The sequence below is a fragment of the Oryctolagus cuniculus genome, chromosome X, assembly GCF_964237555.1.
Source record: "Oryctolagus cuniculus chromosome X, mOryCun1.1, whole genome shotgun sequence".
Lineage (NCBI taxonomy): Eukaryota > Metazoa > Chordata > Mammalia > Lagomorpha > Leporidae > Oryctolagus > Oryctolagus cuniculus.
The window spans coordinates 133640397-133664748 of record NC_091453.1 but is presented as its reverse complement, the minus strand read 5'-3'; the positions used below and the strand labels follow the sequence as shown (position 1 = coordinate 133664748).

The following is a 24352-nucleotide window of genomic DNA, read 5'->3' as shown; positions in this document are numbered from 1 at the left end:
TTGTGACACTGGCATCCCATATCAGAATGCTGGTCCAAGTCATAGCTGCTCTATTTCTGATCCAGCTCCCTGCTAATGTATCTAGGAAAGCACTGGAAAATAGTACAAGTGCCACTGATGTGGGAGACCCAGATGGAACTCCAGGCTCCTGGCTTTGGCCTAGCCCACCTCCAGATGTTGTAGCCATTCGGGGAATGAACTAGGGGACAGATCTCTCTTTGTCTCTGTCACTCTTTGTTTCAAAATAAATCTTTATATATATATTTTATATATACCTTAAAATTATGTAATGTGATGTCTCAATATTCGTTCTTTCTCAAAATTGCTTTGGATATTCGGAAATATTTGTGGTTCCATGTGGATTTTAGGATTGTGTTTTCTATTTGTATAAGAAAATTATTAGAATTTTGGTAGGGATTGCATTGAATCTATAGACAGCATGAAATAGTATGGACATTTTAAGAATATTAAGTCTTGTAGTCTATTAATACAGACTTTCAATTAATTTTTTCTTCTTCAGTTTCTTTTATTAATATTTTGTCCTTTTCAGGGTATAGATTTTTCACCTCCTTGGTCAAACTTATTTCAAAAAGTTTTATTATTTCTGATGCTATATAAATGGAATTGTTTTATGAGTTTATTCCAGATAACTCATATTTAATGTATAGAAATGCCACTGATTTTTGCATGCCAATTTTGTATCCTACATCTTGACTGAATCTGTTTTATTAGTTCTAACAGTTGTTTGATAGAGTCCTTAGAAGTTTATATATAAAAGATCATTTCAGCTGCAGACTTGTAATTTTCCTTCTTTTTGATTTGGATGCTTTTTATTTCTTCTACTTGCCTAATTGCTCTGTCTAGGACTTCCAATACTATGTTGAACAGAAATAGTGAGAATGGGCATCCCTTGATCTCAGAGAGAATACATTCAGCTTTTCCCCATTGGGAACATGGTTTATTTTTCTATTTGATTAGGTGTTCTTTGATTATTTCCATCTGTGTGGTTTCTGGCATACAGATCCAACACATCTTGATACATTTAATCCTAATTATTTCATTTTATAAATGTATTATTTTAAAGATTTTTTTTATATTTCATATTTCTTTTTTTGTAAGATTTTATTTATTTATTTGAGAGGTAGAGTTACAGACAGTGAGAGGGAGGGACAGGGAGAAAAGGTCTTCCTTCCATTGGTTCACTCCCCAAATGGCTACAATGGCCAGAGCTGCACCAATCCGAAGCCAGGAGCCAGGTGCCTCTTCCCAGTCTCCCATGTGGATGCAGGAGCCCAAGAACTTGGGCCATCCTTTGCTGCTTTCCCAGGCCATAGCAGAGAGCAGGATTGGAAGAGGAGCAGCCAGGACTAGAACCAGTGCCCATATGGGATGCCGGTGCTGGAGGTGGAGGATTAACCCACTGTGCCACGGCACCAGTGCCTTAAATTTCATGTTTCTAGAAATAAAGATAGTACTGCTTTTTGTGTGTTGACATTCTATCCTGTGATCTCACTTAGTAGTTTTAGAAACTTTTTTGTAGATTTATTGAGATTTTTCTATATAGACAGCTATGTTTTATGCAAGAAGGGACAGATTTATTTATTCATTTCATATCTATCTATCTTTTATTTCTTGAATTGCTGAACACTTCTTTCTACTTTATGACTGGACTATGATGATATGAATGATGTATCTTTTAATCTACAGCTATTTTTTGGTTTTGTTCACTTTTAACTGAGATAATATTCAGAAAACAAAATTTATGGCCTTACCTAAAGTATGTAACTCAGGGACTTTAGCATATTCACAATGGTGTACAACCATTACCACTAACTTAATTCCACAATATTTTCACCCAAAAAAAGAAACCCTGTACCCAGTAAGCAGCAACTTCTTGTTATAGGCTACAGTATAACCTTTTCCAAATATGTATGTTGAAGTCCTAGCCCAGGGGTGGAAAACTCAAGTCCCATTTGGCAGGGCCAGACCAAATGATTTCATGTGCCTTATATAACCTGCAGGTTTTACACTCTCTACCTCTGTCCTAAGTCCCTGTACCTCAAAATGTGACTGTATTTGGAGACAGAGCCTTTAAAGGGATGACTGAGTTAAAATAAGTCTGAGAGAGGGTCCTAATCTTGCTCTTCTTAAAAGAAGGGGAAATGTAGATATACAAATGGACACCAAGGATGCATGTACCTGGAGGAATGAATATGTGATGACACAGCAAGAAACAGACCATCTACAAGGCACAGAAAAACCTCAGAAGAAACTGAACCAGAGTTTATGAAAAACCCTGCGTTAAGCATTCATGTACAATTCTTGTTTGTTTTAACACCGGTCTTGGCTAAAAGTGAAGTTGCATGGTTACACAGCAATTCTGTTTCACTTTTCCACAGTGGTTGAACCACTTTAAATTTCCACCAGTACAGATGAAAATTCTATTTTCTCTACATCTTTGCCAACTTGTGTTATTTTCCTTTTCCTAAAAAAATTATAGTCAGCCTATTGTGTGGGAGGCAGCATCTTACTGTGATTTTTATACACCTTTCCCTAAAGACCAATATGGTTGGGCAGCTTTTCATGTACTTTTGGCCATTTGTATACCTTCCTTGAAGAAATATCTCTTCAAGCCCTTTGTTCATTTTTTAAAAATTGAGGTGAAATTCACATAAAATATAATTAGCCATTTTAAAGTGAATAATTCAGAGGCATTTAATATATTCACAATGTTGTGTGACAACCTCTCCTATTTGGCCAAAAACATTTTCATCACCCCAAAATAAACTCTATAGCCATTTTTCACTCCTGCCAGACCAGGTCAACTACCAATGTATTTTCTTCCTCTATGAATTTAGGTATTCTGGCTATTTCCTATAAAACACAGAATATGTGACCTTTTGCATTTGACTTCTTTCACTTTGTATACTTTCAAAATTCTTTCAGGTTGTAGCATGTTTCAGTTCTTTCCTTTTAATGAATAATATTTCTCTGAATGGATACAGATTTTTGTTAATCCATTCATAAGTTGACTGTTCTGAATAGTACTGCTATGAACCTCACAGACATGAATCTATATAAACTTGTAATACTCTTCTATACAACTTTTGATTTACAACTAACCAGAAAAATGAAATAGTTTTAGTGACTTAATTACAGTGAAGAAACTGCCTATATACCCAATATCAAAGCTGCTAAAAAGATTTTAACTGTTCATAAAGCTGCTAATGAGCATAAGTAGAAAAATAGAGTTTTTAGTGTCTTACCAGCAAGAGAAATAAAACAAAAGAATAACCAATTCCCTAGACTTGAAATTAGCCCATCAATACATATATATATTTCTAATTTGTCATACTTACTCAGAACTCTTTTGAGCCTGTATGGATTGGAAGCAAGTGTAGAGTACTCGGCCAGTCTAGAAAAGAAACAAACAAAAATCCATAAAACAACAACAAAAAAAGGAAAGAAAGAAATGTCACACAAAGAAGGATTAATATTGAAAAAAGTACAGCAATTTAGTACACTCTAATATAGAATCCAAAGTCCCCTCTGGAAGTGGAAGGTTAAGAGGTTCCAAAGATACATAAACCAATTTACATAAGAAGGATCATATTCTCAATCAACCTAAGATGGCCACAGCCAACATCTACTTATGGGAAACAAAGAATTCCTGACAAATCTTGGAACCAAGAACCTAAAAATCAGAATATTCAAACTAGAATGTTGGAAATTCAAACTTGCCAACAACTATTTATGATAACAATAAGTACATAAATACATGATGATAAAGCTGAAGGCATTTAGAATGAACTAAGTTCAAGGTATTGAACTTTAATGTTTCTGGAAAAGAGTGATATTATACAAAATAGTCATTAACACAGATTCTGAGAATATAACTAATATTCTAAATGATAGAAACCCTTGGAATTCTTGAAAGAATTGATACCTATAATGTGAAACGGTAATTTGCTTTTTGTTTGGACACATATTAAAATCTCTTGATGTGAATATAAAATTCAGGTAGAATTTAATTCAAGCAGAATCCAAATAAAAAATGGCAAAAGTAACCATGAATCAAACTACTTAACTTCTCTGAGCTTCACTTTATCGGTAAAATGTGGGTAAGAAGATTCCACATAGGCTTACTGTCAGAGTCAGAGCATATTTACGTAAATCACCTAAAAAGTGCCTGTCACACAATAGATAATAAATGGTAGCATTTGTTACTATTAGATAGCAATATATATACAGAATCTGATGACTTATCACCATCTCCATCCTAGCCTTGTGCTCAAATCTCCATCATTTCTTGTCTGGATTACTGTAATATGTTCCCAGTTGGTTTCACTGAAGCCATGGATTCTAGCTTCCCTCTCCCAGTCTATTATCAAAATAGTACCTAGAGAGATCCTATTAAAAACAAAGTCACCTCCAGTGACTTCTGAACTCAGAGTCAAAGCTAAGGTCTTAAAGGAGCTGTTACCATCCCCCCACATTATCTTTTGGACCTCATTTAAGATGACAGAATGAGTTCTTGTCCAAACGAATCCATTTCTGAGAAGGAAAGGGGCTAACTAAATAGCATAAACCTGGGACTGACAGAGACAAACTGGGATGTATGGTGATGGTCTTCCTCACTCTGTTATAACCACACCAACTTCTTCAATGTACTATACTCACTTTAGGGTCTTTGCACTGGCTGTTTCCTCTGCCTGGAATGTTCCTCCTTTTTCACCTTCAGGCCCTGACTCAGTGACCTTTCTCACTGAACCTTTTCCTGGCCACCATAATAAAATTGCAGATATTTTTCTCTACTCTGTATAAATGCATGGATAACATAACATACATGACAGTACCTTTGTATTTTTATCTTCTATGAAACAGGAAAAAATAAGTCCTACAAAACCTTGATCCATCATCTGGTACATGGCTTGTGTGCGAACATCTGAAAATAAAGATAAAAGTCCTCTGTCAATAAACCACAAATATACAGGATCCCACTCATATGTGGAGCCCAAAAAATAGGTGATTTCAGGGCTGGCACTGTGGTGTAGCAGGCTAAGCTTTCACCTGTGGCACCAGAATCCCATATGGGCATCAGTTCAACTCCTGACTGCTCCTCTTCCTATTCAACTTCCTGCTTATGGCTTGAGAAAGTGGTAGAAGATGGCCCCAGGGCTTGGGCCCCTGCACCCATAGAAGACCCAGAGGAAGCTCCTGGCTCCTAGTTTCAGATGGGCCCAGCTCCAGCCATTGTGGCCATTTGGGGAGTGAATCAGTGGATGGAAGACTTCTCTCTCTCTCTCTCTCTGCCTCTGTCTGTCTGTAACTCTGCCTCCCAAGTAAATAAATAAAATGTTTAAAAAAGATAGGTGATTTCATAGAAGTTTAAAAAATATTGTGGTTACCAGTGGCTGGAGAGAGAAGTGGGGATGGAGGGACAGGGTACTAAAGATAATGTTAATGTTATGTACTATATATTTCTCTATTTTAAAAAACCTGGAAGATATGGAAATGTTGAATGTTGAATATTGAAAAGATAAATAAATTTACTCTGATTGGACATTACACAATGTAATGAAACATCATGTAGTACCTGATAAATGTGTACAATTTTCATGAACCTGTTATCTTGTAAAAAATAAAAGAAATTAAAGGGGTGGATGCTGTAGCACAGCAAGTTTTTCTACCATTCCAGACACTAGCATCTCACATTAGAGTGCTGGTTCAAGTCCCACCTGCTCTGCCTCTGATCCAGCTTCCTGCTAATGCATCCTGGGAGGAAGTACATGATGACTCAAATGCTTGGGTCCCTGCCACCCAAGTGGGAGACCTGGATGGAGTTCCAGGCTACTGGCTTCATCTTGGCCCAGCCTGGATGTTACAGGCATTTGGAGAATGAACCAGCAAGTGGCAAGATCAATAGCGCTCATGATTGCTCACTCACGATCTGTGTGTGTGCATGTGTTTGCCTGTGTATGTGTGTATATGTATCTGTGTGCACAAGTAAGTGACTCTAAGTAGATGACAATAAACAAACATTTTTTAAAAGTTAAAATGTCAGGGCTGGCGCTGTGGCATAGTAGTCTAAGCCTCTGCCTGTGGCGCCGGCACTCCATGTGGGCACTGGTTCATGTCCTGTCTGCTCCTCTTCCATCAATCCAGCTCTCTGCTTATGGCCTGGGAAAACAGTGGAGGATGGCCCAAACACTTGGGCCCCTGTACCCACGTGGGAGACCCGGAAGAAGCTCCTGGTTCCTGGCTTCAGATTGGCTCAGCTCCAGTTATTGGGGCTATTTGGGGGAGTGCACCAGCGGATGGAAGTCCCCCCCCCCGCCCCTTCCCCTCTCTCTGTAACACTACCTCTCAAATAAATAAATAAAATCTTTTAAAAAAGTTAAAATACCACCCTAACTGTTGCAGCCATTTGGGGAGTGAACTAGCAGAAGATCTGACTTTCCTTCTGTCACTGTCTGTCCATAGCTCTGCCTTTTAAATAAATAAATAAAATCTTTTTAAGACAAGTTAAAATACCAAATGTTAAATAATTTTTTAAAGATTTATTTATTTATTTGAAAGTCAGAGGCCGGCGCTGTGGCTCAATAGGCTAATTCTCCGCTTGGGGCGCCGGCACACCGGGTTCTAGTCCCGGTCAGGGTGCCGGATTCTGTCCCGGTTGCCCCTCTTCCAGGCCAGCTCTCTGCTGTGGCCAGGGAGTGCAGTGGAGGATGGCCCAAGTGCTTGGGCCCTGCACTCGCATGGGAGACCAGGAGAAGCACCTGGCTCCTGGCTTCGGATCAGCGTGGTGTGCCAGCCGCAGCGTGCTGGCTGCGGCAGCCATTGGAGGTTGAACCAACGGTAAAGAAAGACCTTTCTCTCTGTCTCTCTCACTGTCCACTCTGCCTGTCAAAAAAAAAAATTAAAAAAAAAAAAAGAGTTACACAGAGAGAGAAGGAAAGGCAGAGAGAGAGAGAGAGAGAGAGAGGTCTTCCATCTACTGGTTCACTCCCCAGTTGGCCACAATGTCCAGAGCTGTGCCAATCCGAAGCCAGGAGCCAGGTACTTCTTCCAGGTCTCCCACGTGGATGCCCTTGGGTCTTGGGCCCCTCTTCTACTGCTATCCCAGGCCATAGCAGAGAGCTGGATGGGAAGTGGAGCAGCTAGACTCGAACCAGTACCCATATGGGATGCTGGCACTGCAGATGGCAGCTTCACCCACTACGCCACAGCGTCAGCCCCACTAAATAATTTTTAAAAGTAAATTGTACCGGGCCGGCGCCGTGGCTCACTAGGCTAATCCTCCGCCTAGCGGCGCCGGCACACCGGGTTCTAGTCCCGGTCGGGGCGCCGGATTCTGTCCCGGTTGCCCCTCTTCCAGGCCAGCCCTCTGCTGTGGCCAGGGAGTGCAGTGGAGGATGGCCCAGGTGCTTGGGCCCTGCACCCCATGGGAGACCAGGAAAAGCACCTGGCTCCTGGCTCCTGCCATCGGATCAGCGCGGTGCGCCGGCCGCAGCGCGCCGGCCGCGGCAGCCATTGGAGGGTAAACCAACGGCAAAGGAAGACCTTTCTCTCTGTCTCTCTCTCACTGTCCACTCTGCCTGTCAAAAAAAAAAAAAAAAAAAAAAAAAAGTAAATTGTACCTTTCAGACTTAAAGACAACATGGCATCTGGGTTAGATGTTCCAGTGACCATCTCCCCGACTACTTTCACAAGAGCTATGGAAACCAGGGCAGAGACCACAGTGTCTGGTTTTAGTGTAAAGCGAAGAAGAATCACGTTGAAGAAGGCAGGAAGGAAAATGGTGCCTGTATCACTTTGACCTTAGATTTGAAACTCAGTGCTAGGTCTACCACAGTAAAACCTAGTGAAAGACAGGGCCCCACAGTCCCCTCTCAGACCAGTATTTGCACTACAACTTTTGGATCTCTCTTAGCCAAGGGATGAACTCTACCACACCTATTCAACCTCTGGCAGACAGTGGAGCAAGACTCCAATAGCAGGGAGCAGGGCAAGGAAGTGAGCACAGGACTCTGACTTGGAGCTCAGTGTTGGGCCTGCTGCAGTGAGATCCAGTGACAGAACCCAAAGGCTTCTAACCCCAGGCCAGTACTCACAGATAGACCCTCTAGATCTACCCCAGCATCAGGCAGAGCTATGCCTTGGTGAGATGGAGTCATCTCAGTTTTTAACACCAGCAGCTACATACACAGGCCTAGCACACACCCGAGACTGTGTACAATCTGGTGATAATTAGACCCTGATATGACCCATCTTAATATCAGCCAAAGCAGACAGGGGACTCCCTCCAATACCCCTTCCCCAACCTTGGGCAGAGAGGAAGTACAACTCGAACCACAGGATCGTAGGGTGGGAAAATGAGTTCGGGAAATTGTGTTGGAACTTAGTGCCAGTCTCTCTACTGTGAGGCCTAGCACCAGGCCTCTATCACAAGGGCAGAATTCACACACGGAGCCTCTATACCTGCCATGAGGCAGAGAGCTGCACCACAGTAGGATGGATTTATATGTCAGCTAGCATCACTACTAGTCTTATGTAGGCCTGGTGAGCACCTACAAGACTATGAAAGGCCCCAAGAAAGCAAGACTAACGTGGGACCCAAGGAACTGCCTCCACTATTCCCCTTCCTACCTCAGGCAGACAGCAAGGAGTACAACTTAAGCAGTGGGGAGTAGGGTCTGAAAGTGAGCACAGGACAGTATCTTGGGACTCTGTTCTGGGCAGGTAAAAGTCAACACTGGGCAGATGCCACTTCAGTGCAAATCCATGGCCCAAGTCAATTGAACTTATTTGCAAGCCAGCATTGCTTATTGCTGTTTCTGGCAGTTTTGGGCCATGATTCCACCTTAGCATCAGTAAGTCTATAGCAGCCTGAGTCTCAGTTCTGCTTCTACTACTAGGCTGCGTAGATGTAAGCTCCAGGTGTGATCCAGCTTTCTGAGTCATGGGACTTCCCACTTCATTCCTCCCCCAACCCATAAAGCAGAATACAAAAACAGTAACTGTTCACTTGGAGGAAGAAATGAGAGGTGGGTGTTGACATTCCGTATTAAACTGGAGTTGGTGCCCCTAATGGTGAGGTCCAGAGTAAAGTAGAATCCCACAGATCAGAAACTACGCACAAATCTGGATATACACAAGGCACAGGAACCAGCTTACAGGAATAGATGAAGTCTTTTATTCTGAACAGCACAGTAACTGATGATTTGGGATAAATCTGGGATGAGTCACCACTAGTGCTGAAATAGTAAAAATACATCAAAGACACAAAGAAACCTCAAATTAGAGCATCATAGAATATTAAAATAGTGGAAGGGTCCACAGACTCAAAGTAAATAAACAGGCTGCTTAAATTTTTTGCAAGGACAGGAAACAAAGATCACAAAGAACAGAAAAACATATCTAATCCTACAATACACGGGTGACATTATATACCAACAAGCATAAAGAACCTTCAGAAAACCATGACTTCACCGAATAAACAAAATAAAGTACCAGAAACAGGCAAAAAATTTCAAATGAAGAACTCAAAATTGCTGTTTTAAGGAAACCCAAGAGCTTTAGGAAAACACAATTAAATATTTTAATAGAGAAACTTAATAGGAAGATAGAAGCAATTGCAAAAACAAACAAACAAACAATGCTCACTTTGGTAACACATATACTAAAAAAAAATCAAACAGAAGTCCATGAGCAAAACAATACATTAAGCAAAATTAAAAACATGATTGAAGGTATCAATAGCAGACTAAATTAAACAGAAGAAAGACTCAGTGAACTCAAAGACTGGCTATCTGAAAATATATAGCTGGAAGAGAAAAAAAGAAAAAATGAAGAGAAATGGAGGATCCTCACAGAAAATTGGAAATAGCATGAAATGAACAAATATCCAAGTAACTGGGATTCAAGAGGGACCTGAGAAGGCCAAAGGGATACAAAGCATATCAAAGAGTTAATAAGAGAAAATTTTCCAGACCTAGAAAAGGTATAGCTATCCAGGTACAGAAAGACCAGAAGTCAACAGTTAAATTCAGCTCAACCAAGTCTATCCAAGACACTATCATCAATTTCTCCAAGGTTAAAAATAATATGATTCTCAACACTACAAGAAAAAAGAAACAAACTCATCATTTTGCCCCAATTCATTTGACTACCAACCTGTTGTACAAGAAATATTAAAAGGAATTCTTCAAACAGGCAGGAAGTGATGCTAATAGATAACAAGAAAATGAAGGGGCTGGCATTGTGGCACAGAAGGTAAAGCTGCCACCTGCAATGCCAGCATCCCACATGGGTGCAGGTTTGAGTCCCAGCTGCTCCCCTTCCAAGCAAGCTCTCTGCTAATGCACCTGGGAAAGCAGCAGTAGATGGCCCAAGTGCTTGGGCCACTGGACCCATGTGGGAGACCCAGATGAAGCTCCTGGCTCCTGCTTTGGCTTGGCCTAGCCCTGGCTGTTGTGGCCATATGGGGAGTGAACCAGTGGATGGAAATTCTCTCTCTCTCTCTCTCTTTCTCCCTCTCTCTTTCTGTAACTCTGCCTTTCAAATAAATAAATCTTTAAAAAAAAGCAGAAGAAAATAAAGTAAATAAAAAGAAGTAAAAAGAGACAAGGAAGCTCATTATATAATCAAAAAGGGTCAACTCAGCAAGAGGAAATTACAGTTATAATACATGCATACCCAAATATATAAAGCAAATATTAATGGATTAAAAAGAAGTAAACTTCAATACAATATTTGTGGGTGATTTTAACACCTCATTTTCAGCAATGGACATTTCATCCAGACAGAAAATCAATAAACAACAGAGTTAAGCAGAACCCTAGATCAACTGAGCCTAATGGAGAGCTACAGAATATTCCATGTAACAGCCACAAAATACACATTCTTCTCAACGACACTTGGAACATGGAACATTCTCAGGATAGATTATAGGGTACATAAAAAAAAAAAGTCTCAATAAATTTTTTTAAAGATTTATTTGAGTATTTGAGAGGCAGAGTCACAGAGAGAGGGAGAGACAGAGAAAGGTCTTCCGTCTGCTGGTTCACTCCCCCAATGGCTGCAACAGCCTGAGCTGGGCTGATCCAAAGCCAGGAGCCAGGAGCTTCTTCCAGGTCTCCCACTTGGGTGCAGGGGTCCAAGCACTAGGGCCATCTTCCACTGCTCTCCCAGGCCATAGCAGAGAGCTGGATTGGAAGTGGAGCAGCCAGGTCTTGAACCAGTGCCCATATGGGATGCCAGCATTGCAGGCAGATGCTTAACCTACTATGCCACAGTAGTGGCCCCTATGTATCATTTTAAAATATAAACATAAGGGGCAGGCATTGTTGCACAACGGATTAAGCTGCCGCTTGAGACACCCACATTTTCTTTTAAAAGATTTTATTTATTTATTTGAAAGGCAGAGTTACAGAGAAGCAGAGACAGAGAGAGAGAGGTCTTCCACCCGCTGGTTCACTCCCCAGATGGTCACAATGGCCGGAGCTGTGCTGATCCAAAGCCAGGAGCCAGGAGTTTCCTCTGGGTCTCCCACGTGGTGCAGGGGCCCAAGGAATTGGACCACCTTCTAATGCTTTCCCAGGCCATGGTAGAGAGCTGGATTGGAAGTGGAGCATCTGGGACTCGAACCAGCGCCTATATGGTATGCCAGCACTTCAAATGCTGGCCACGAAACACCCATATCTTATACTTTAGTCCTGGCTACTCTGTTTGCAATGCAGCTTGCTGCTAACGTGTACTCAGAAAGGCAGTGGAAGATGGCTCAAGTATTGGGGCCCATGCCACTCACACAGGAGACCTGAATGGAGTTCCAAGCTCCTGGCTTCAGCCTGGCCCAGCCAGAGCTGTTATTGGCATTTGGGAAATGACCCACCAGATGGCAGCTCACTCTCTCCCTCTTTCTCTGCTTTTCAAATACATAAACATGTAAAAAATAAAATAACTCCAAAAATTTCTACTAAATAAAAAGATAGGCCGGCGCTGTGGCTCAATAGGCTAATCCTCCGCCAGTGGTGCCGGCACACCAGGTTCTAGTCCCTGTTGCCCCTCTTCCAGGCCAGCTCTCTGCTGTGGCCAGGAATGCAGTGGAGGATGGGCCAAGTCCTTGGGCCCTGCACCCCATGGGAGACCAGGAGAAGTACCTGGCTCCTGCCATCGGATCAGCGTGGTACGCCAGCTGCAGCGGCCACTAGAGGGTGAACCAACAGGTAAAGGAAGACCTTTCTGTCTGTCTCTCTCTCTCACTGTCCACTCTGCCTGTCAAAAAAAAAAAAAAAAAAAAAAAGATAATGGTGACATATAGTCCTCAGAATTCAGATTTTACAGGGATTTAATCTACAGACAATATAACAAAGTATAAATGCTGGAGCGGGTGTTTGGTTGAGGTGCTGCTTGGCACAATCACATCCCATACTGGCTGCCAGGGTTTGAGTCCTAGCTCCTGATTCTAGCTTCCTGCTAATGTAGACTTGGGGATGCACAAGTGATAGCTCCAGTACTTGGGATCATGTGAATCATGTGGGAGACAGAGATGGAGATCCAGGCTTATGGCTTTGCCTGGCCCAACCCTAGCTGCTGCGGGCATCTGAGAACTAAACTGGAGGATGGGAGCTCTGTCTGTCTCTGAAATAAATTAAACAAATACACAGATAAATAAATAAAGATTTATTTATTTGAAAGGCAGAGTTACAGAGAGAGAAGGAGAGACAGAATCTTCCATTCACTGGTTCATCCCCCAAATGGCCAGGTGCATTAGCAGGGAACTGGAAGTGAAGTAGTTGTGATTCTGGCATCCATGAGGACTCAGAGAGAAAGACTTTGGAATGAGGTAAAAAAAAAGTCATCAGAAAAGCCTTTCTATGGACAACTTCTAGTAAAGTGAATAATCAGATTTGCTTCTAAAGAATGGAAGCGGAAAACTATTATGGAGGAAACTCTCAGGGGAAATCAGTTTACAGAAGTTATTGTGGTATAATTAAACATCTCAGAGATGAAAAATAAAATTCCACTATATCAGAGGTGGGGTCATTTGGATATTTAGAACATCATTCATGGGCCATACAAAATGATCAACTTAAAAATTAGCCTGCTATAGGTTTACTGAATTGAGTCCCACCTGCAGTTGCCTTGGCAGGGCCAGACCAAATGATTTTATAGGCCTTATATGATCCACAGGCTGGATGGTCCCTACTTTGCACTATATCATTACTCAGCTTTTGAAAAGGAGATAATAAACAAGTACCAAATAATATTTGAAATTATTAAAAGGTTACATAACAAAAAGTAAAGCTAAATTTTAAGTCTTGAAACCATTATTTATGAAGAATATAAAAGATCATATGTCAAAATCAAACACTGAAGAGCACAGATTGGTCCAGTGATTTATGTTCACTTAGTTCACAATTCATTCTTAGGGCCTCTTTGCAGATATACCTTTTTGATTTGCAATGTCTTCTCAAATAATGAATGACAGCAAACAGCACCCAACAGCAAATATAAAAGGAAGAAATTGGCTGAAACTATTGCTGCTACACAATCTTGGTAAAAATTATTTTTAAAATATTTTTAAAATCTTTATTTATTTTCACTTATTTAAAAGGCAGAAAAAAATCAGAGAGAAAGGCAAGGAGAGAAAGAGAGGGAGAGAGAGCAAGCTCGATCTTCCATCCATTGGTTTACTGCCCCATCCATTGGTTTACTGCCCAAATGCCCACAACAGCCAGGGCTGGGCCATGATCAACCCAGGAACTGAGAACTCCATTCAGGTCTCCCATGTTGGTGGCAAGGACACAAACACTTGAGTCATCTTCTGCTTCCTCCCAGGGTGCATATTGCCAGAAAACTGGATCTGAAGTGGAGCTACCAAGACTTGAGCCAGGCATTCCAAGTGTGATGTGAGTCCCAAGCACTCAGCCAAATACTTGCCCCTGGTAAAATTCTTAATAGCTCCAAATCTAATTCCTTATCAGTTAAATGAAGATAAACTTATTCCTTCTCTCACAGGGCTTTGTATTTTAAAAATTGCAAGAATTTTTAGCAGAACTTAATTTGATGTGATGCCCAACACATCAAAAAGTACTCCCTAAGTATTAGTTCCTGGGGCCGGCGGTATGGCACAGTGGGTAGAGCCGTTGCCTGCAGTGCCGGCATCCCATATGGGCACCAGTTCCAGTTCTAGCTGCTCCACTTCCAATCCAGCTCTCTGCCATGGCCTGGAAAAGCAGTGGAAGATGGCCCAAGTCCTTGGGTCCCTGCACCCTCGCGGGAGACCCAGAGGAAGCTCCTGGCTCCTGGCTTTGGACCGGCGCAACTCCGGCCGTTTCGGCCATCTGGGGAGTGAACCAGCGGGTGGAAGACCTCTCTCTCTCTGCCTCTGCCTCTCTGTAACTCTGACTTTCAAGTAAACAAATAAAATCTTAAAAAAAAGTATTAGTTCCCTTCGATTTCATACACAATCATTGAAAATTGCTATCACTACTATGCCACCCAAACTGCTTTTCTCAAGGTCAATGGATCTATTCTTGATCTTCAATCTATCTGCTCTCTCAGTTGATGAGTCTTTCCAAGGCCCACTCCTGAGTCCTTTCTCTGGTTTACTTACTCTTACTCCCTGGGGAATTTCATCTAATTCCATTGCTTCACTTCCCAACTCCTGCCCAACAAACTCTAGTCCCAGACATTTACCCCGATGGTCTACCTAGTAGTTTAACTTGGTTGTCTTACAACAATGGTATTCAAAGCTGCAGTTCTATGTTAGTTATTCACAAGGAGATAAGAAACTTGAGCTAGAATGCAAATTATGTACTGCTTTCTACAGTGAAAGCCTTCTTATTTTTTAAAGTGTTTAAAAATTTATTTGAAATAGTTATAGAGGGAGTGAGAGAGAGAAATGTTCCACCTGCTGGCTCACTCTCCAAATGGCTACAAAGGCCAGGGCTGGGCCAGGCAGCCAGGAGATTCTGCCAGGAGGGGCCCAAGCACTTGGCCATCCTCTGCTGCTTTCCCAGGCCACTAGCATGGAGCAGGATCGGAAGTGGAGCAGTCAGGACATGAACCAGCACCCATATGAGATGTTGGCATCATAGGAATCAGCTTAACCTGCTACACCAGAATGCCAGTCTATGTCAGTATCAGTGACCTAACAGATGTTTCAAATTCAATACATCTAAACCCCAAAATTTGATTTATCCCTCAAAACATACTACCACCACCAGCACCTGCAAGGTTTCCCCATCTTACTCAGTAGCAAAACTTCTACCACCTCCTCCCCAGCTACCACCAGGATCCAGTAAAAACACAATCACTTCTCTCTTGGGTGACTATATCTCCTATCTGGTCAGTCTCCACACTTCCACCTTTGCCATCCCAGTCTGTTCTAACTTAACACACAGTGATCCTTCGGAAATTTAAAAGAGATTGTGTCATGCTTCTGCTGAAAATCTTCCAATGGCTGATCTCACAGCAAAAATTAGAATCTACAGGAGTCTACAAGGGCCTACCAATCTTTCAGTGCCCCATTAAATCTCTGACCTCACATCCTATCACTCTCTAGCTATATTGGCCTCCAGATTTTTGTGTGGTCAACATTCTCACTTCCTTCAGGTATTTGTTTAAATGTTGATCTCTGTGTGACTTAATCATTCCATGTAAAATGTAAACACCAATTTTATAACATACAATATATTGTCACTAACTAGGGTCACTGTGATGTATAATAGATCTTCAGCACTTACTCTTCCTAACTGGGACTTTGCACTCTTTGACCAACATCGTCTGCCTTTTCTTCACACTTACCCCATAATTGTATACAAGGATACTCCAAAGAGCCCATAGAAAATGGAATTAAAGATAACCATACTCGGGCTGGCGCTGTGGCGCAGCAGGCTAATGCCCTGGCCTGAAGCACTGGCATCCTATATGGGCGCCGGTTCCAGACCTGGCTGCTCCATTTCCAATCCAGTTCTCTGCCATGGCCTGGAAAGCAGTAGAAGATGGCCCTAGTCCTTGGACCCCTGCACCTGTGCGGGAGACCTGGAGGAAACTCCTGGCTCCTGGCTTCAGATCGGTACAGCTCTGGCCGTTGCAGCCAGTTGGGGAGTGAACCATCTGATGGAGGACCTCTCTCTCTCTCTCTCTCTTTCTGCCTCTCCTCTCTGTGTAACTCTTTCAAATAAATAAATAAATCTTAAAAAAAAAAGAGATAACCATACTTTAGTGAAAAAAATTTTGGAATTCCATGCAGTAATTTTGTAATAAGCATTTCCAGGATATTTTGAAAACCCCTTGTTACAATGATTGTGAATTAAGAGAACAGTAAACACTACTCCCAGTCCAAAGTATTCCTATGTCTCTTTCTCTTTCCCTGCTCCTTATATTTTTCCTCATAAACCTACTTTTAACATATTCTACAGTTACTTAGTTTGCCTGGTGTCTGTCTTGCCCCACTACAAAGTAAGTTCCACAAGGGAAGGGATCTTGTATGCTTTTGTCTCTTATGTATCTCAACTACTTAAGATAGTATCAAGTGCATACTGGGCTCTCAATAAATCTTTGCTAATCAGTGATGTACTTATTTCTGTCCACTCTCCCCACCCCAATTAAAATGGGAGCTCGATGAAGGCAGTGATTCAGTTCGTTAATGTTGTGCTGTCTGTGATTCTAACTCTGGCTGGAATATAGAAAATGGTCTGTGTGCATTTTTGTACTTATTTAATTTAGCCATGTTGCATCTTAAAGAAAGCTGGAAAAGATTTTAGAACAAAACTTTAAAAATGAGAAGAGGGTTAACTGTTTCTCCTGTTTCATAAGGCAGTGATTTCAACCTATTCCACTCTTTGTCTAATCACAAATGGCCCAGCCCCTTGTTTCTGACCCTCCTACTTCACCTAAGAGTACTTCATTGCTTCATATGGCCCTTCTGGACTCCCTCCAACCTGCAAAGAGGAAGGATTCCAACCCCTTTCTGGCCCTAACAGTGATCTCTCCCCCTCTTGCATGTTTAGCACCTCCCATCCTTTTCGGGACTGTAAACCCTGTTTTCACATCAAGCAATTCTCCTTCCTTCCACCAACATCATACACAAATCACACTCACTTCTCAACTTCCTATTATCTGGCTTCTTTCCATCTCCAGTATTTCACTAAAATGCTTTCTCAAATGTCTTTGACATTTTTCTACTGTTCCTTCTCAGTCTCCATTACCTGTGTGCATCCTTTCCTTTCTGGCTGTTAAATATAAAGATTCCAGATGTGCTCAAGTGTCTCTTTTTTCCATATACACCCCTCTCTATGCACACAGCTATCCCTCAGGTGTCTGGTTACAAGGGGAGAGACCATCAGCAGGGATCACAAGCCACAAATGCATATGCTCTAATTATTGAGGCCTGTGAGAAACAAGGTTATACTTTAAGGTCACAAAGAGGGCCTTCGGCTTCCAGGAAGAGCCACCAGAAAAAGAGAACATCTCTGCAAAGTATCGTAACGGTTCTCACAAATGAGCCTTTTTTAGTTTTCCAGTGCTGTGAGACTGTGGAAGTAGACACAGCATGCCAAGAAAACCCTTTTTGGACAAAAATCAGAGTTGTCATCCTTGTCTTAGTCTTGTGACACTAAGACCAGCTTACTGGGGCACTCTGGTGCAAGACAGAATGCAGAATATATTCTCTAGTCACTTTCAGTTGATCCACACATTCTTGTCATTTATGAAGGCATCAAGCAAGACAGTAGCATGGTTCTAAGCTAAGCATGGTTGCCCTATCGGCAATGAGCTTGCGAAGCAGATGGGAAAGGGCAGAGACCATTAGATCATCAGCCAAGCAAATGATTCACACAAATGTGTCGTTTCCAGCCTTCTACTCACAAGTGTTAAAGACTCAAGGCTCTTGCTTCAGCAACCTCATGTAGAAATATGCCACCCATTTCTACTGCTTTACAGGGAGCATCTATCATTTTCTAGATTCACAGTGACTGCAAGTAGTATAGCCTCAGCAAGGATTAACTTTCTATACTGTACGTTCTGGTATTTGCCCCAAGTACGATCCCTACACTTTTGCACTGAATTATTTGCATTTGGTTCTTTAATAATTTTTCCCCCACACTTTAATTTCATCTTTCTATCAGGATTTAAATTGCTTTGCCGGCGCCGCGGCTCACTAGGCTAATCCTCTGCCTGTGGCGCCGGCACCCCGGGTTCTAGTCCCGGTCGGGGCACCGCATTCTGTCCTGGTCGCTCCTCTTCCTGTCGAGCTCTCTGCTGTGGCCCGGGAGGGCAGTGGAGGATGGCCCAGGTCCTTGGGCCCTGCACCCGCATGGGAGACCAGGAGAAGCACCTGGTTCCTGGCTTCGGATCAGCGTGGTGCGCCGGCCACAGTGGCCATTGGAGGGTGAACCAACGGAAAAAGGAAGACCTTTCTCTCTGCCTCTCTCTCTCACTGTCCACTCTGCCTGTCAAAAAAAAAAAAAAAAAAGATTTAAATTGCTGTTACTGCTGCATTGCAAACTTCTCAGATCTTCTCTCTTGAGAGGGGAATTAAATTATTCTCTGGATTCTGAAGCTTTTGGGGTGACTACTTCAGAGACGGTTAAGAGGTTTTTTTCCTAAGCTCTTAGGAAGTTTCTTTTTGCCACAAAACTTTCTAACATTTTCATTCTAACTTACTACTATATAGACTAATTATTCAGGACTGTGGTGATTCAAACTTCCTTTCATAAGCAATTTATTTAGTTCTTTGTGGCTGATGGCACTATCGTGGAAGAAATCTGAGTACTGACAGTGATGCAAAGCATACCAAGGTTTACAGGACTATGTTGAGTTATAAAAACCACCTTTATTGGGGCTGGCGCCGCAGCTCACTAGGTTAATCCTCCACCTGCAGCGCCGGCACCCCAGGTTCTAGTCCCGGTTGGGGCGCCGGATTCTGCCCAGTTGCTCCTCTTCCAGTCCAGCTCTCTGCTGTGGCCAGGGAAGGCAGTGGAGGATGGCCCAAGTGCTTGGGCCCTGCACCCGCATGGGAGACCAGGAGGAAGCACCTGGCTCCTGGCTTCAGCTTGGTGCAGTACACCAGCCGTAGCAGCCATTTGGGGGGTGAACCAATGGAAAAGGAAGACCTTTCTCTCTGTTTCTCTCTCTCTCACTGTCTAACTCTGCCTGTAAAAAAAAAAAAAAAACACCTTTATTGGGACATTAATGAGCCAACTGAAGAATCTGAGTAAGGTTAAAAATTTAAATAAGAGTATCAATTTCCCAATTTTGATAAATGTACTATGACTATGCAAGAAAATATCTGTGTCCAGGAAATTCATGCTTAAAAAGTATTTAGGAGCCAATGGTCTTCAATTCACTTTCTAATATTTGAGAGAAAACACACTCAGATAAATATATATATATATATTTATATATGTAGAAAGAATGACAGCAAATGCTGCAAAATTGTTAACATTTGGCAAATTTGGAAGAAGAAGATTGAGGTATTCCTTAACTATTTTATCAACTTTAAGTGTGTACTTTGTCAAAATAAAAGTTTAAAACTTCTGGGGCCAGCGCTGTGGTGTAATCGGCTAAGCCTCCGTCTGTGGCACCAGCATCCCATATGGGCACCAGTTCATATTTTGGTTGCTCCTCTTCTGATCCAGCTCACTGCTGTGGCCTGGGAAAGCAGTGGAAGATGGCCCAAGGCCTTGGGCCCCTGCACTCGTGTGACAGACCCAGAAGAAGCTCCAGGCTCCTGATTTCAGATGAGCCCAGCTCTAGCTGTTCCAGCCATTTGGGGAGTGCACCAGCAGATGGAAGACCTCTCTGTCTCTCCCTCTCTCTGTAACTATACCTCTCAAGTAAATAAATAAAAATCTTTTTTAAAAAAGGTTTAAAACTTCTTTATTATTATTATTATTATTGACAGGCAGAGTGGATAGTGAGAAAGAAAGAGAGAAAGGTCTTCCTTTTGCCGCTGGTTCACCCTCCAATGGCCACCACGGCCGGCGCGCTGCGGCCGGTGCATCGCGCTGATCCGATGGCAGGAGCCAGGTGCTTCTCCTGGTCTCCCATGGGGTGCAGGGCCCAAGCACTTGGGCCATCCTCCACTGCCCTCCCGAGCCACAGCAGAGAGCTGGACTGGAAGAGGGGCAACCGGGACAGAATCCGGTGCCCCGACCGGGACTAGAACCCGGTGTGCCGGAGCTGCTAGGTGGAGGATTAGCCTATTGAGCCGCGGCGCCAGCCACTTCTTTATTATTGTTACTTAAACTTATAGCTTCATGGGGTGAGTATTTGGCACAGTGGTTAAGACAGTGACTGAGATGCTCGTATTCCATATGGGAGTGCCCAGGTTCAAGTGCTGGCTCTGCTCAACTCCAGCTTCCTGCACAAAGCATCTTGGGAGGCAGTTGTGATGCCTCAAATGGTTGGGTCCCTGCCACCTATGTGGGAAACCTAGATGGGGTTCCCAGGTCCCAAGCATTTGTCTGTTTCTCAAATAAAATGTTTTTAAGTTGTAGCTTCAAACTTTATCTTTTCAATTGAAATAGCTTTTGCAATACTATAATTTTTGTTAATAAATAAAAGATATCTCTGGCTTACAACTATAACATTACAGCAGGTTGGGTAAATTTCTATCAGAAAGAAACAGAACAAATCTGTCACCTCCCCTACTTTAAGTATTTAATTGGAACAGTGTACCATTCCTTGAGGACCAATACCCAAAGGTGGTATTTTGCTATTCATATCACAGTGTAGATGAATATAGAATTTGCTATAAACTCAAGCCCATATGACCAGAAATAGAATTAACGGTGGAAAGAACACATATTTGGGAGTCAGACCTAGGTTCTAACCTCAGCTTGGCCATGTACTTAACCTATCTGAGCTATGAAAACCATTACGACATAGTTAAGTGCTCATGAATGTTAATTCACTCTCTCAAGTAAAGTTATTCTACTTCTTTCTAAAGTAGCAGGTAGAGAAAAAAATAAATAACAATTTTCAAAAAGAAGTAAAGATAGAGAAAAAGCAACTTATATGGGCAAGGAAGCAGATTGAGAACCCTAATGGCTATGATAGGCTATGTGTAAACAGAAACTATAAACATCAATTTTGTAAATTTCCTTAACACTTTTGAGTCTTCAAAATAGGAGTATACTGAATAGCACTGGTACTTAGCAGCCAGAAATTTTAGTTATAGTGTTTTTTTTTTTTTTAATATCAGTCCACTATCAGACGTTAGTCTTCATTTTCTGAATATATATGCCAAATGGCATGCTGAAATTTTATCTCTTACTCCTTTATTGCACTTATTTATTTTTTATTTGAAAGGCAGAGTGATAGAGAGAGGGAGAGAGACAGAAACACTGAAAGGGAAGAAAGATCTTCTACCCTCTGGTTCACTTTCCAAATGCTTTTAACAGCCAGGGGTTGGCCAGGCCAAAGCCAGGAACTCCATCTGGGTCACCAAAGTAGGTGGCAGAGACCCAAGTATTTGAGTCATCATCTGCTGCCTCCCAGCTTGTGCATTAGCAGGGAGCTGGATGGGAAGCAGAGCAGCCAGGACTTGAAACAAGCACTCCAATATAGGATATGGGTCTATCAAGCAATGGCTTAACTTATTGTACCACAAGAAAGATAGTATGGCATAAGTCATTACTTCCAAATTATGGAAAAATATATCAAAATAATGACATCTATTTAAGGATAATGAAATTTTGGTTTAAAATAACCATAGCCTACATAATAGAGCAGGAAAAATGATACTCATTTCTGAAACCAATAAGCATTGCAAATTCATAATACTTACCAACATGCGAAGGCCAAACAGTTATATGAGGATGGGAATGATACCATCCCACAACTCTCATGGGGCGACCTGTTAATTCAGCCAATCTGTGTGTCTGTCAAGGCGATTTTCAAAAGGTAGAAACAAATTTCTGATGCTAATAAAGACTCACAAAGCATCCTAAAGTTTAAAATAAAACCTATTTAACAAAGGTGATACTCCGAATTTCCTATACTTCCCATTTAAAGCCAAAGATGTTTTTTAAGATTTATTTTTAACTATTTATTTGAATGGCAAGATGACACAGAGAGAGGGAGACAGGGAGAGAGAGGTCTTCCATCCAGTGGCTCACTCTCTCAACTGGCTGCAACAGTCAGGTCTGGGCCAGGCTGAAGCCAAGAGCCTCGAACTCCATCCGGCATCACTCTGATGTGGGTGGTAGAGGCACAAGTATTTGAGCCTTGTGCCACTGCTTTCCCAGGCACATTAGCAGGAAGCTGTATTGGAAGTAGAGCAGCCAGGTGAAGCCAGTGCTCCAATATGGGATGCCAGCATCATAAGTGGTGACTTGAACCACTGCACTATAATGATGGCTCCCAAGGATTTTTTATTTACTGTGGCATCTATTAATGTACATACTTAAATCCTCTTAACCCAATTTGGCTAATGGTTGATCACTCAAATCCTCATAACTGTGCTACCTGAAAAGCTCATCTGAATCTTCAAAAGTCACTTCCATTACGACATTGAGAATCTTCTATTTAAGAAGCTGTCACTTCCTAGACTGCCGCTGTTATCCTAGGAAATGTGATTAGTTTTCTTACAAATTACTTACTTTAAAACATAATAATTCTTTTATAAAACTAATTCTGAGAAATGATACTTTTTTATGGAAAGTTTTCATTTAATGAATATAAATTTTGTAAGTACAACTTTTGGATTATAGCAGTTCTTCCCCCCATACCCACCTTCCCACCCCCAAACCATCCCACCTCCTATTCCCTCTCCCATCCCATTCTTCTTTAAGATTCATTCTTAATTATCTTTATATACAAAAGATCAACTCTATACTAAGTAAAGATTTCAACAGTTTGCACCCACACAGACACACAAAGTTTAGGGGCTGGCGCTGTGGCATAGCAGGTAAAGCTGCCCTCTACAGTCCAGCATCCTTTATGGGTAACGGTTTGAGTCCCAGCTGCTCCATTTCTGATCCAGCTCTCTGCTATGGCCTGGGAAGGCAATAGAAGATGGCCCAAGTCCTTGGGCCCCTGCACCCACATGGGAGACCCAGAGGAGGCTCCTGGCTCCCGGCTTTGCATTGGCACAGCTCTGGCCATTGCGGCCAGTTGGGGAGTGAACCAGCAGATGGAAGACCTCTCTGTCTCTGCCTTTCCTTCTCTCTGTGTAACTCTGACTTTCAAATAAATAAATACTTAAAAGATATATTTTTAAGAAAAATTATTTAACTTCACATGTATCTACCCATGTGACAAACTATTTAACTTCTCTTAGCCCATTTCCTCAGCTGCAGTGAAGAATAAATGAGATAATCCACACAAGGCATTTAGTATAGTGCTTGGCAACTAGTAGGTGCTTAATAAGTGGTAACTGCCATGGTAAAATTAATGACATACAATAGTACCTCCAGCCATCATCCCCATTTTGGGAATGCACTAGTTCTAGTTTGAAGGTATACTATATAACCACATAATAAATATCCTTTATATAATAATGGTCTAGAATTTTATTTTCGCAGTTGTTTTTAAAATACCAGTGACTTGGGCCGGTGCTGTGGCTCAATAGGCTAATCCTCCGCCTTGCGGTGCCAGCACACCGGGTTCTAGTCCCGGTCGGGGCGCTGGATTCTGTCCCGGTTGCCCCTCTTCCAGGCCAGCTCTCTGCTGTGGCCAGGGAGGGCAGTGGAGGATGGCCCAAGTGCTTGGGCCCTGCACCCCATGGGAGACCAGGAGAAGCACCTGGCTCCTGCCTTCAGATCAGCGCAATGCACCAGCCGCAGCGCACCAGCCATGGTGGCCATTGGAGGGTGAACCAGCGGCAAAAGGAAGACCTTTCTCTCTCTCTCTCTCACTGTCCACTCTGCCTGTCAAAAAAAAAAAAATACCAGTGACTGGACTTTCTGCTTCTGGCCAAGACAGAGTAAGAGGGACTAGACTTATCTCCCTGCCTGAAACAAAGAAATGACAAGGCCAAGCCGATGGGAAATAAACAAGGTGACACTTGAAAGGACATCCAAGCAGGGGAAGAAACCATTCCCAAGGAACTCAACACCGTCCAGGCACACAACTCACATTAATTTGTTTAACAAAATAGCACAGAACTATATACTTTGTATCACTATGAGACAGTTCTATATAATGAGGTAGACAATTCTAAAGATATACGGTTAAGTTAAAAAAAAAAAGATGAATACCATATGTATGGCCTATCCTATGTATTAAATGCTTTTTTAAAAAAGAAAATAGTCATGGATGATTCTATATATACTGAATTCATCCATAATGATACATGAATAACTGCTAACCCTGGTCATGTCTAAGGGAGGGTCAC

At 42.1% G+C, this 24352-nt stretch overlaps 1 protein-coding gene across 2 annotated transcripts in view; it reads right to left on the bottom strand.

Moving 5' to 3' along the window:
- BRCC3 (BRCA1/BRCA2-containing complex subunit 3) overlaps positions 1–24352 on the bottom strand; it is a 43823-nt gene that overhangs the window by 11577 nt on the left and 7894 nt on the right. The window contains exons 5-7 of one of the 2 annotated variants that reach the window (XM_070066866.1): positions 21803–21896; positions 4857–4945; positions 3360–3415 (exon numbers count right to left, since the gene is read on the bottom strand). In XM_070066866.1, the coding sequence (XP_069922967.1) occupies positions 3360–3415; positions 4857–4945; positions 21803–21896 (239 nt within the window). The remainder of the gene's footprint in view (positions 1–3359; positions 3416–4856; positions 4946–21802; positions 21897–24352) is intronic. The other variant, XM_002722205.5, reaches the window with a different exon arrangement.